Raw genomic sequence first — 14,595 nt, forward strand, 5'->3', positions numbered from 1 at the left:
CATCTGCAAGACAATTTTTATGCATCTATTTACTGAACTCAGAGCCTGCAAAGGCCTGTGTGTCTGTGGGAAACCTATTAAATATGTATTGGAATTATCCACTTGATGCAAAACCAATGAATTTCTTTATATTTTAGTGTCTCTTTCAAACCCATTTCTGTCACCCAAACAAACATTCTAGATAATGGAATCTTAATATTGAGACTACAGTAAAATGTCAACAAAATTGGTGAATTATTTAACACAGAGCAGACGGTCCTGGGGCGTTTGTGTCGCATAAAGGGCATGTGAGTTGGCTGCATGCTGTGAGCATGGTTGAAGTTTTACTGGTATCCCTCCTCCGAAATTCAAAGAAAGAAGTAAAAATACTGTATGTGATCTACTGCAGTTACGTCCTGCCATTTTAAAAGCCCTTTTTGTAGCTTTTTTTTTTTAGTGTCAGAGTTTGTTTCACAGTAATAAAGATCTGAGCTAAGTGTGTTTGGCAGGTTAAGATGAAGATAAGGGTTTGAGGACAGAATATGCAATGCTACGTGGGAAGTAGCAGCTGGCTCTGCAGGTTGAAAAAAACTAAATTCTAAGTGTGTCAGGCTTTTAAGTGATCCATATCAGGTTATCAGTCATGGCTAGACAATACTTTGATTACATATTCAGCACCTTCAGCAATAGTGTAAACTAAGCTTTGCTATATGCAACTGAAGATTTTAGTAGACTTGCTTGATATATGTGTATCAACAAGATAAGATGATGTCACAACTTTTAGAATTGCAATTCTGGTATTAAAATCCTGTCAAGTACTGATATGCTGGTTATCAAATACACAAGTCAGGCTTTTGGGACCAGAATTTGAAATCCTGATTACTGAGGTTCTCTTCAACAGGCTGTAGAAGAGTTCAGGTGCCTATGTGTGTAAGGTGAACAGCTTTTGCATTTGCAAGTTTGGGAAGAAAATGAGGATAAGATCATCCCACCTCAAAGGTAGACATCCTTCCTTCCCCTACTCTGAAGTGTCCACTGCTCAGAGAAATTGCTGCATTTTCCAGTCCCCTTGTATTGAAAACTTACCCATTGCTAGGAATGGATTAGATGCCCCAAACTGGTCTGATTTTCAATCAGACTGAGGGCAGATTCATTTCCAAAGAATCAGGGTGCACACTTCTCAAATTCATTTTGTTTAAGTCTATTTATATTGCAAATGATTGGATATTGTTTCCATTAATGCTCAAGATTGAGTAATTTGCTGATGAAATGAAAGTCTTTTTAAATTAATTACTAAATAAAGCAAAGGACTCTCTCCCCTTGAGATACATATTCAGATCTATAAAAGGAGGGAACTAAACCAGTACTCTCATAGTTTCTGCATGTGTTTCAAGTTAATCTTTCCCTCCAGCAGTTCGCAAAGGGAAATCCAGCCCTTTCCCAGCTCTGTCTGGGGGGAGTGGGGATGGTGTAGAATGTAAAAATGGGCTTGTAAGAAAATAGCAGATAAAAGTGGTGGGAGGTATCCTTGGGAATTTAGCTCTCCATATTCTTTGTTTGAGTGGTTTTCCTGCTGAAAACATGTTTCCAATCCCATGGTTTGCTGCACTGATCTCAACAAACGTGCACCTGTAGCTTCAGTCAGTAGGCCAGGCTTTTTATTCTTCACTCCAGCAGCTGCTTGTTAGAAAACCTCGAATGATATTGTTTTTGTTGTGGCTCCGTGTTTAAGAGCACAGCAAATCCATTATTCATAATACCTTCCCAAGTTCACAAAGCCATTGAATAGTGCAGCATAACTCCTTAAAGCTGCCACCCACTCAAATCCATTTTATTTGGACAAATAAAGAAACTCTGCACTGAAGAAAACCAATTTGAAAACACACTGAAATTCATTTTCCTCACTTAAATATTAAAGTGCTTATATTTATTGCGTTTCAGCCTTGTTGTACTATTTTCAGACAGGATTTGCTCATTTAATAGGCCTGAAGAAGTTTCAGTAAATTTAGAAAGTGGAAGAAAATAAACTAACATACGACAAGGGTAACACTGCATTTTATGCAGTGAATCTGCATGCTGGAGATTAAAGCCATCCATTAATATCCTGTGTAATTGCATGATGCTAATTCACAATACACAGTCCTGGCCCAGGCTCTAGTGGTTCTCTGCACTGTTGCAACTGACTGTTCAGTCAAACAAAAAATATTTTTATTTCAAAAATAACAAGGACTGAAGTTCCTGGTTTGCAATAAATAAGGAGAGGTCTCTAACATTCACTTGCCATTCCATTTTTGAATCTGAGACCATAGGTTTTTCTTCATCTGACTTCTTTGATAAAGGCATTTTCTTTTCTATATCAGAAAACATTAAGACAGCTTCTGGTAGGACCTTTCACGGTGTATAGATGATTTTGGGGCCCAGTGCATCTGTATGAGATGCTCAGGGAGCAGAGCTGGCAGAACTCCCTTTACATGTGCATTGGACAGTGTGAGCTACCCATGCTGCTTACAGGAGCCTTCCTGCAGATGGGTTGGGATTAAAGATAGAAAAGAAATATATTAAAATATTTTTTAAACTTATTAAAAATAAATTAAGAAGGTGGTGAAATTAGATTATAGAGAGCTGGTACTGTTTTTACTATCCTGTGTAGAATGTTATCACTTTAAAGCTAGACCGGCAAATGGATTCTGAGGTAAACTAATGATGGAGTTCTTGTTTGGAGTTTTGGGGGATAAAGGGGATTTGTTGGGTTTGATTTGTTGTTTTTTTGTGGGGTTTTTTTTGAGGGCTAATAGCTGACTTAAGTCAATTTTGTAAAAACTGTGTGGATGTAGTTGAGTTCTCTACATTTATTCTGCCAGTCTCCTATATAGTTCTTGTTCAGTTGTCAATAGTTTTCCAACAGTTGATTTTTTTTTTTTTTGAAGGAAGGCAAAGGTTTTGCGTTAGAAACAGCGCAGATCCAGGGCATCTGTTGTGCAGTTTAATGTGACTCTGGGCAGACAGAAGCCTGAGAGCCATGTCTTGTTCTTCCCCTTACCAGCTGCTGCCTGATCCTGGTAAAGTCATGGAACAAAGTTCTCACCTCAGCAGGTGTTTGGGGTTCTCTGCATTTCACACACACCGAGAGCTGGATCTTCAAACATGCCTGAAGGGTCGACTGAAAATATGTTGGACACACTGTCACTTTTGAAAATCCCATTGTTTAGGCACCCAAAAATCATATGAATCTCAGACTCTGCATTGTCAGGGAAGTTTGGAAATCCTGTCCTAAATATGCAGATTTCTAGAGAATATGGTATGATAGATCCCCGTGGGATGAACTTAGGCTTTGGCAAGGTATTTTAGGCTTTAGTGTTACAGGAGCAGTGTTTTTGAAAAAAATGTGCTGTTACATACTGTTACAGACTTAAAATCCTATAAAAAGCAATTATTTATGACATTGTCAGTGAGTTTTCAGAAGAAATAGATCAGATCAGCCTCACAGTGAGATACCAAGATTCAACAGAAAATGTGCATTCCAATACAGGACAGTAAGTTTATCTGGTCTTCTGGTGTAAAGATATTTCAAATTTTATTTTTCATTGTCACATTTCTCATTTTCCATGTTAAGTCTCACCAGTCAGTAGTTGTGCATATAATGCCCTATTCTTTATTATGTGATCATGATGAAAAGGAAGAGAATGAAAGAAATTACAAAGAAATTCTTCAGGATGGTTGGAATGCACTGTAAAGGGCATCTGAGTGATGAGTTTAGATGGCAATATTTTTTTTCATGACAGCGTTTTATCTGAACAGCAAAAGCCAAAAACTGCACAATAACCTGTTTGGTTAGAACTAGTTCTAACATAGGCATTATTATACACACACAGAAAATTAAGTCACTTAACAGTGATCCATCAAAATACATATATAATGTTAGCTTTCAAAATCAGCAGCAGTATGTCCTTGGAGGAATTGAGACATCTGGATTGAGCTGTTCAGGGTCAGCCCAAAAAGACAATAGTTTTACAGGTAAAGTTTTTGTCATAAAAAATAAAATAAAAAATAAAATAAATAATTTTAAAAAAAGACAATAATAAGATCATGGCAGCTCCATATTGCCTGTGAAAACAGGACATGAGTTCAGTGCTGATGTCAGCTGATATGATAATTGAGGATAACCCACTGTCACCAGGGAGCGAGACTTTGCTTATTTGGCTGCAGAACTGCTGAGCAGAAAACGCGCTTGTACTCGCTCTGCAGTGTTTAATGTCAGCTTAAATGGTTTAGATCTATTTTATTATTACTGAGATTGCACTGATCTGATTATCTCGTACCCATATGCCTTGAGGGGGTAGGAGATAATTGTTTAATAAAATAAGGCTATGGTTTTCAATAAATGATTTCTGGTGCTCCTGTCTTCACTGTCCCACAGAAAAATCCCTTATGGAAACTTGATTTGCAGAAACTGCTGAGCAAGGGTTACAGTCAAAAAATAATGTAAGCATCACCTTTCTGATCTCAGTGCATCACGTCCCTCAACCGACATTAGTAATTCTGGGATAGATGGTTCTGCTTTCTGTGTGTTGCAAGGGAGACACAGGCATCTCAGATGAAGAGCAGATCATGTTCTAGTTCCTGTCCAAAGGACTGATCCAATAACTGTGAAATACAGGAGCTGACCTTGGAGGGGGACTGCTTCAGATCTTGTCTCTCTGAGTGCCAGGACCATTGGTCTGCATAAAGCTTTTTCTTCAGCTGATGAAATTTATTTTGTGCCTGTGGACAGACTCGATGAAAAAGTTAGAAAGTCATAGCCATGAACAGATGGTTTAACACGTGGGTGTTGACTTCCCTGAGGCAGAGGGCAGAACTAAGCCTAGATTTTGAAATATAGTCAGGAATGTAGGGGTTGTGCTCCTGCATCATGCTTGGAGTGGGTACCAGTGCAGCTTCTGTGGGGTCCAAATCCCATCAGGGTATATTAGAGATGTTCTGGGAATGCCCACTAAACTGAGTTCCTTAGAGCAGTGTTAACAAATCTATTGTTTCTGGGTGAGAGAGCATTACTCAGTAAGTCAGAATAAAAGGACTTTGGATCATGCCTAAGCATTGTTCTTTTACACAGATTTACAAGCAAGGCCTTGTCATTGCCTTGGTCTGTATTTGACCAAGATGGTCCTCAGAAAGGGCTCCCAAGATCTACATTTTGGATATAGATGCCTAAATCTTCTTCCGGCTCCATGACTTTCGGAGTCATTTTTGATGACCTAATTCTAGGTCATCTGGGAAAATATTATCTTTTTCAAATGAAAAATAATCCAAATTTGAAGCATATAAAAATGAGTCTCACTTCTGAAAAATCTGGACTGTAAGTAACAGGCTTCTGTTCAAACTAAAGTAGCTGAAATAAATTACCAAAATTGATTTAGAGCCCAATTTCAAAGGAAAGTGAGCTTTTGCAGCAGCTGTTGCCATGAGCTGAAAAACGCCCCGTGCTGCCAACAATTAGGTGTTGACTAGTGAGATTCTAAAGATACCTTGACAAGACACAGGGTTCAACCAAGCCTACACAGTAGCAGGGAATGAAGAACATATTGCAGTCTGGTGTGAAAATGTATGTGCTCTATTACAAAACTCCAGAACAGCTACACATGAAAACATGTTTGTTGCAATTCAGGACAATCACGTGGTGTCTCTGAGACAGCTATGGAAGTGCTAATTTCTGTTCTGTTTTTAGGCTAATTTTGGCAAAGTGATGTATCTTCTGGTCCTGGTTCAGCTGAACATTTAAGAAAATCCTTACATTTAAAGATGTGCTCCATTCCAGCCACATCTTTAAAGGATTCTACAGTGCCACTATATTAATGTAGAAATCTGTCTGATCTGGTAATTATGGATACTGTTCTTCTCATCCAATGACACTTACTTTGAGTGTGCACTGTGATTAGATTGGTGTAATTATATTGATCTAAAATCATAATGCTAACAGGGGAAGTTAGAGCAAAAACACCATAAGCCATTCTTAAGTAGAGATTTTGTCTTATTGTTTTATCTTTCCTTTTAAAAAAATTAGCTTCACACCAAAACCCCTTTTTCTGGAAGCAAGAAATATTAAAAATAATAATAATACTTCTTACACAACCCTTTGTTTGTTCAAAGAAATGTAAGATGTTAATAGCCTGAATCTTCAGTGTAATAATGAGTAGATTCATTATTCATGTTTCAAGCCAATAAAAAAGGAGAGAGATTATCGACAAACAGTTTTCACACCTTCTAATGAAAGACTAAGTACAATATTATTATTTCAGTAATTTGCGCTTTTCACTCATAAAAAACATAAAGCTATTGTCAATCATATTTATTATTCTTAATGGTTTTCAAAATTGATCCTGGGTTTGAGTGGTATTCGAATCATTCAAACAACAAAGGGGAATTGATTATATTTCTTTTTGTCTCTTTGTGGCAGGGAGTTCTAACCAAACATGGCACGGGGGAGAGTCTTTTGTTCTGTAAAACCCAACCCATGACTGTCTGTGTGCACTTCATGCTGTGACACGTTCAATAACAGTTGGTAGAAAATACAGGTTTTTGTTATTTTCCAGGCTGGCGTCAGGCAGTCAGCACGTCTGTGTTCACCACCACAGCAACCAGTGTGCCCTTAAAACCTTGCCTGGGTGCTTTTCTGTCCAAGAGGTTTCTTTCCTCAGTGCACTGCTCAGTATCTCACTGGTGGTGGAAGTTTCCACACACTCAATAAATACACAGCTGCTACTTAAACACGCCCAGTAGAGCTCTGCCAGAAAAATAAACACGATGTTATAATTGGCTGCTTTTCCACTAATGCATATTCTGTTACATAAATTACAAGGAACTGAGGCAAATAAGCATTTTAATCCCGATGGTGAGGCATGAAGTTTTGCAACCTCTTTCTCCTGCATTCACAGAATGCTCTTTCAAGGACTGTGATTATTTGGCTGTTATCTAATTTCACCACAGAATAGAAGTCTGACTGGAGCATTGCTTTCTGCTGGTTAATTATAAATTTATTAGGGGAATTTTGTCCAAATGTCCCTCACTATTAGACCTCGCTGAATCTGAAGTTCAAGCTATCAGACTTCATTTAATGTTATGCATTGCCCTCTTTTTCTGTTCTGCATGTGCTTTTTTTGTATTTTTTGTTCTCAGGTACATTCAATTTTCCCTTTCTGTGTATTATTTGCCAAAGAGGCTGTTTCAAGTTATAGAAATAGGACAAAGTAATTTTTAGAACAGCAAAATATGTAAGGAGGCAAGGTCCCTGGAGATGAAATACATTTCCAACACAAGAAAATAGCTTTCCTGTTCTGTTTGGGTGTTGCTGTTGACAGAGCAGCTTGTTAGCAGCACACAAATGTGTCGGTGGTAGTGAGGCTGTGCCACCACTGTGGAGGGGATGCCAGGGAATGGGAGAGTTTAGAGTGCAAGGAGAGGTTTACACAAGCCTGTGGGCACACGGATGGACTTGCTTTTGACCCACCTCCCTGCTGTAGGCAGATTGGAGCACTTCTGTGGTGCCTGCAAGAGTGAACCCCAAAATGTGTGGGACTAGACTGGCTGGGGGAGGGCTCAGTGTGCTCAGACCTCAGCAAATGAGGTTACGGGCCAGTCGGGCTCAGATGCTGCCTTTCAGCTTTCTCTTAAGAGTTTTGCTGGAAGTGGGAGCTTGCAACGTGTTAGACAAATTTGGTTTAGACAGGGGGGTCACCTGAAGGAGTAGAGGCATCCTGTGTGAGCACAAAGCTTGGCCTGCACTGCAAGGTGCTCCTTATACCAGCAGAGCCAGGACAGGATTTGGGCTGCAGTTCCCTCTTGCAGCAGGGTGGAATCTGTTCACCTACTGAATCTCTGTAGTCTTTATTCCTGGTTTCAGCAGGAGCTGAAGCACAGCTGGTGATGGAGTTGAGTCTAATAAATTGGTGTTAAAGGAAAGCTGCCATGCTCAGTTCAGCCCCCAAAAAGTGGAAGAGAACATTGCTAGATCTCAGAGGAGAAATCTGCACTCTGAAAAATAAACTGCTGCAGCCTCTCAAAACTTACCACGTAAGAAAAAAATGTAACTATTGATGTTCACTTAGGTCTGTTTAATGAAGACACAATTTGATCCATTTCAGAAACTCTGTGTTCAAACAGTAGGACTCCTAAGTTCTCCTTTTTTTAAATGAGGTCTAAGAAAAGGCTGTAACAGGATTTTATTTCAAATTTACAGACTTGCTGAGTCAGATAAGTAATGTGTGTTTATATGTCTAGCAAATATTAATAAAACATTTCTATCATGTTTGGGGTTCTTTCTTCCTTGGCTAAGCCTTCCTGGTTGGGAAGCCTTTGCTTGTCTTTTGGCAGAAGGAAGAAGAAAAGGACAGAGGAAGGGGAAGAACTGCACCCTTGAACTTACCAGTTAAGTCTGTACCACTTCAGAGCTCAGTTTCCTTTTATATGCTCAATTTACTGTGCACCAGACCAAAAGTGTGAGCTGTCAGGCTCCTGTGGAGATAAACCTGGATCTAATCCTGCTCCTACTGACATCAGTGGCAAACCTTGTGCTGCTTTCAGTGGGAGTGGGCCGTGCACCCCACGCCTGTGTGATTCAGCCAGCCCTGCACGGCCCAGCTCAAAGCAGCCTCTGATGTGAGTGATGGCAGGAGAGTTTAGTGCATAATCCTGCTTCTGCTCACTGTGAATTTAAAAAGTGTAACCATTAAAATTGCCTGAAACCAACAGTATAAAGCAATTTCACCTGTGTGAAGAACTCAGGAGTAACTGCAAACTGAGCCTTGCTAGAGAAACCCTGACTTACAGCTTCTCTTTAATTGGGGGCCTGCTCCTTGTTTTGTGGAGCACCCAGATTGCAGAGATTAAAATGTTCCACCAGTGCTGAGTATGAAGATAAATAACACAAAGAAGGATTGCTTTTGTATTTTCTTTCTAAACATTCCTAAATACTGGAGAAGAAATGTTTACAATGCCACAAAAACAGTAGTAACATCTCCTTTAGCGCTGCATTTTCTGAGTGTCAAACAGTGGTTTGAAAGAGGGCACAAACGATTGTTCACAATTTGAAGAGAGCCCCGTTTTATTGAAGATAAGTAATAGTTGAACAAAGTGTTTGGTATTGACAGAATCATACCATCATGTATCTTTTCAGAGACAAATGTACTTTATGGAGGAAGTGTCCTCACATGTCAGTGTCTTAGCAAATGTGTTACATTTAGTGAAATAATGGGTCAAGAAAAAAAAATCACTGTCATAAATGATGGTAGGCACTTTTTACTGAAATACTGGTAGTTTTACATTCTTGACATGAATAATTGGATGTGTCATATGTGAAGCTACCTAGAAATAAAATAGAGGTCATAAAGTGTAAAGACATGATAGGATGCATTTATAACAACATAAACCAAGCTGGCATTTTAATGTCTTAAGCCAGCCCATTTGCTATACTTGGCCATTGATCTTGGCTGGGAGAGTTCTGTGCCTAATTTAAACACATTTTGGAGATAAAGCCATATAATGGGAAAGTGATAGGATTTGGTTTTGTTAAAAATACTCTCCTTTTAACTGTTACAGTTATATCACAGGGTTGGAGACAGGTTGTGGTGTGTCCTTATGAAACTTCCTCAGAAATGTTGTGTCCACCTTCCTCACAGGTGACTCTGGTGTAATTTACCTTGGCAATTCCCCTGCTGGTGATTGCAGCTGACACAGAAGAATGTTATTGAACAGACATGAGAGAGAGAGAGAGTTTAGTTCAGTCTTTGTTCTGTGGGATGATTTGAAAAGCAATTGTTGGGGAAGATAGTACAGTTTGGGAGTACCTGTGCATTTAATGAATCCCTCTGGAAGGCATGTGAAAAGATGGTTGATAGAGGCACTGACTCCAAAGAACATGCTTAAAATCTCATTAATTTCAATTGGCTGTATAGGTGCTTTTAATTACTGTGCTTGAACTGAGATTTAATATGGCACAGCAATAAAAGAAGTAATTATGACTACCCAACTAATCACTAAAATGGCATCACCCTCCACTCCCCCAATTTTTCCAACAAAGCTGAACATAGAAACCACATGCTTTAAGAAAAAAAAAAAAAAAAAAAAAAAAATGAGAAAAGGAGGCAGAGCTTGTCCTGATTTCATAGGAGCACCAGTATGTGTGTGTTGGATGTGGGGTGTTTTAAAAAAACACTTCTAAATAGCAAAAGAATAGGCAACGTGTGATCTGTGATTTCCTGAGCCTGTCGCTCAGGAAATGAGTGCTGACCTGTGCAGGTTGGGCACTGTGTGGCCTTGAGCCATGAATATGTACCAGGCAATTGTGGAATGTTCCCATCAGGGTCTGCCAGCTTGGTGTCCTTCCTGAGTTTTAACTCCTCTGTGCAGCTAGGAAAGGATGCAGGGGAAGAGGAATCTCCCCACTATCTGTATTTTCTTTTCAATTACTGTGCAGTTGATGGAATATCTAACTGGTGCATTTTTTGGCTACTGTTGTACATTAGAGGAGAGATGGCAGCCTGGTAATATTCAGCAGAGTCTCCTGTGAGTGGAAATGTTTCATATCTGCTGTTTTCAATGCAGTTTTCCTGAAAGCCCTTTGGAATTTGAATGAACCATTCTGGGATGTGCTTTTCAAAACAGAAGTCTCTGAAAACTGAGCCAGTAAAATTTTCTCATCGCTGCTGAGCTAGTGATATTGGTAATGGTTCAATTAAATTGAAATGCCAGCATTCATGGAATATGTGTGCTTATTTATAAGTATCCAGCCATGTTTGAAAAGACAAATCAAAACCTGGTGAGGTAGAATGAAGGCTGATTTACTGATGGACATAATTGCCTTACCTAGGTTTCAGGGAAGGGAATTTACTCTGTAGAAAAAAAGAGAACATTGAAGATAATTAGTCATGAGCCAAGAAAATGTGGTGTTAGCTGATGTTTTATGTTGAAAAAGTAGTAGTAACACAGGATGAGCGTTGGAATTGGCATCTGAGGTGAGATTCAGAATAAAATCTGCAAAATACTGAACTATTGAACAGTATTTCTACTGTGGCACCATTTATTCAGGATCTCTTTCTCTGTCACTGGATATAGGCAACAAGAGTTCTGCAAATGCCTAAGCTGCTATTCATAGATGATTCCCTCTGTCTTCTGAACTGGAATGTTCAGAGATGGTGAGGTTTATATCCATGAGGCTGTGTGTTCACAGTGGGGGAAAAAAAAACTTAGTGAATGTTGCTGCAGATTTACTTTAATGTAGATAAACTTGAACCGTTGGATAGAATCATGAGCTCCCATGAAAAACAGGGTGATACTCTGCCCTTCCTATCAACTTCTTTTTTATGGAAAAAGAACATGTAAATAAACTGTTGGCCTTTCTGACCAGAAGATAGCTGGTATACAAAGCAGTCTTGCTGAAATTATATCTCAGCTGGAAGGAAAGATGAGTTTATTTTATGTAGCAGTTGGAGGAAAGTTCTTAGAAATATTCAGTCAGTCAGTTACCAGAGTGGTAAATTAAATCTCGAGAGCCAGAGCTCACTCATCAGCACGCAGTGATATGGAAGTGCAGGCAGCTGCATCAGGTCTGGGGGTTTATGTTCCTGATGGAAAAGTGCAAATCATTTCCTTCTCTTCTGCTGCTGTCATGGTCCATCACTTTAGTCCATTTTCACCTTGCTGAGGGATTCTGAATGGACCTTCCTGCTTTGGCATCTAATTAATCTCTCACAAGCCTGTTCTTGCAGCCTGGCTGCCTGGGATGGTCCATACCTTACACCAGTGCCTCACAAACAAAATATTCTGCTTTCCTTCCCCCTCCTTCCTTTTCCTGTGCTCTTTCACCCCAAGCCCTCTCAGCAGGTTGAAGATGCTGTTCTCCCCCAGTCTTTGAAGAGGACAGACAAACATGCTTTTATTGCAGGAAAACATCCCCTTTGGTTCTAGTGGAACACTGTCACACTCAGGTATGTAAAGTTGTTTTCAAAACCAGTAAGTGCCAAAAAAAATACACAGCAGGATTTTCCTTGTCAGAAACTGTTCAGCAACTCAAAGTCTTTACCGTGTAACAGGCAAGCAGGAAATCATTGGGCACCTTTGAAAAATGGCATACCTATAGACAAATAAAGGTGTAAGATCTGAGATGAAAAAGGCATATTCTCTGGTGTAAAACATTGCCATGAGTCTGTGAAACACAAAAATTACTTTATTGAAGTTACTTTATTGTCATAGATCAAGTGATCGTGAATATCAGATACCTTGTGCACTGAGCACTAACAGCCACAATACTTTATGACTAGTTTAAAATGAGTCCTTGTGATAACACATGTAGGCTATATAGCAGATAACACTGGATAGTATAATGTATTAGCTATAATAGAAAAACATAGATTCTGTGAAATGATACCAGTGCAATCTAATATTTCTTTGAAATCTATATCCTGGGTAATATTTCTACTCGGAAGCTACTTATCTTCCTCCTGGCCTCCCTTCTGTGGGGACAGGCTTGGTGTTCAGCTCAGCACAGCGGATGGTTCCAGTCTGGGAAGTGGAAAAGCACTAAAATAGGTCTGAGAAGTCTCTGTGTTAGACCAGTGATCAGGGTGGTGTCCAACCAAACCTTGCAGCTCTCCTGGCCTGCACCTGATCTCTAGAAACTCATCTCCTGTGCTGTTGATACAGAACCCGCAAGAGCTCCGAGGGTCTTCTGGTGACATACAGGCAAGAAAAAAAAGGAAAAAAAATCCCATCTTTAATTCCTCCCTTCTGACAGCTTCCTTAATAAATTTGGTAAGAAATTTCTCTGTTAAGAGCCACCCAGTAATCCAATTTGCAAGCCCCAATGATATATTCAGCAGCCAGCTCAGGGGAGGTGTGTTTCTACTGTCAGAATCACAGGAGCAGGGAATAAAATTCTGAGCTCTCACTGAAAGCTGCAATAATTTACGATGAGTTGTTGGCTTTAATTTTTTCATACTATTTTTGACTCAGCTGAACAAAGAGGATAGAACTGCTACTGACTTTACATTGATTAGTTTTTTTCCATTGTATGCTCACCTACCTGTATGTTTTCACAGGATATAATAATACAGACACTGCACATTTATTTTTACGTGTATCCAAGGAAATCATGGAGTGAGACCTGAATCAGTGTGGGCAGCTCTTGTGTACAGTCATAATGACTGATTAATACCAGTTCATTTCAACTGTCTCCCCTCTTGACCTGCTTCTCTAGGAATTAAACCTTTGCCGTTCTCTTCAGTTTAAATAATCCCAGATTGGTTTGTTACCTTCTGTGTTGTCCTGGTAGGGCATCCTTGGGCTCTTCCTTCTCTTCTCTTGGACTCCAGTTTAAGGAACGTTCTGCTCTAGTGTGTACACAGAAAACAAAGCAAAACCCAAAAAGCTTTCACAAGATCATAGGCCATTTTGTGAGAGAATAGATTCTCTACAGCGGTGTCATTGTGGCTGTGTGTCTGTTCCCTACAATGGGAGAAGCTTCCCATCTTGTGTTCCATCTGTATCAGGTTCATGCTCTCAGCTGAGAAGGATCAATAGTGTTGTCTCAGAAATTAAGTCATTAAAAGAAAACAAAACAAAAAGGTAAGAAAGCAAACAAAAAGCTCTAGGGTATTGCTTCATAGCTGATGGACTGGGAGAAGGTGCAGTAGTTGGGTGTCTTCAACCTTGAAAGAACTTTCAGAACCATTTCAAAGAGTAATTCCTTCTGAGCTGTTGTCAGTTCATGCTAAGTACCTTGATTCTTGGGGTACACCTCTGTTCCCTCACATCTGCTTTACAAACAGAGAGCTTATAATGGCTACTGGTATGTTTGATCCATGGTAAGAGACCTCTTGTTCAGGGAAAAGGGCTCTCGGGTGTCCACAGTGACAAGACTTTACCCTCCCAGGCATCACTGAGTTCTAGAAACCTTTCTGAAGGCCTTGAGAGAAAAGTAGGATTGCCAACACTCTCTGGCTTTCTTCAAGGTGCATGTTGGCACAGTCCAGTAGGTTTCTCACACCCTTTGTAAGCTAGAAGGAATATGATATCTTTGAAAGAGAAATGGTACTGTCCCTATCTTACCTTTTCATCCATATTCCCTTTAAACTCTACATCAGTGAGGTTTTTGAGGATGCACCCGGGAAACATCAAGTTGTGCTTTCATTGTGGCTCCTTAGGATTGAATCTTTTAAAACCTGCTTCTTCATTTCTTTTTGCCTTTCACTATAGCCTTCATTATTGGGAAGCAAACACCAACTGATTGGGTTTTATTGTTGCCCCTGTAGTGTAGTGCTTGGGTGATGAATAGCTGTCAATGTTCAGTTGTTCTGGACAGTAGCTGGGGAAGAGACAAGAAATGTGTCAGTCATTTACCTAAACTTGTCTGGTGTTTTTATTACCCTGAGTGGCAAGTGCTGTATTTCTGTTATTTTCTTTTGCAGTGAGAGATGCAGATACACGTTGCGTGGCCATAAAGATTCAGTCAACAGCATTGAGTTCCTTCCCTTCTCCAGCACCGTTCTCACGAGCTCTGCTGACAAGACTTTGTCTCTCTGGGATTCCCGAACGGTAAGCAGGCTTTTCCTTGGTCTCTCCTGAATACAG

General features: G+C 39.8%; 1 protein-coding gene across 3 annotated transcripts in view; it reads left to right on the top strand.

Moving 5' to 3' along the window:
* Window positions 1-14,595, top strand: part of SPAG16 (sperm associated antigen 16) — a 379,115-nt gene that overhangs the window by 209,642 nt on the left and 154,878 nt on the right. For all 3 annotated transcript variants that reach the window (XM_027636865.1, XM_027636864.1, XM_027636867.1), the window contains exon 13: window positions 14,433-14,559. In XM_027636865.1, the coding sequence (XP_027492666.1) occupies window positions 14,433-14,559 (127 nt within the window). The remainder of the gene's footprint in view (window positions 1-14,432; window positions 14,560-14,595) is intronic.

This window comes from Corapipo altera, unplaced genomic scaffold, assembly GCF_003945725.1.
Source record: "Corapipo altera isolate COAL_440 unplaced genomic scaffold, ASM394572v1 45, whole genome shotgun sequence".
NCBI classification, from domain to species: domain Eukaryota; kingdom Metazoa; phylum Chordata; class Aves; order Passeriformes; family Pipridae; genus Corapipo; species Corapipo altera.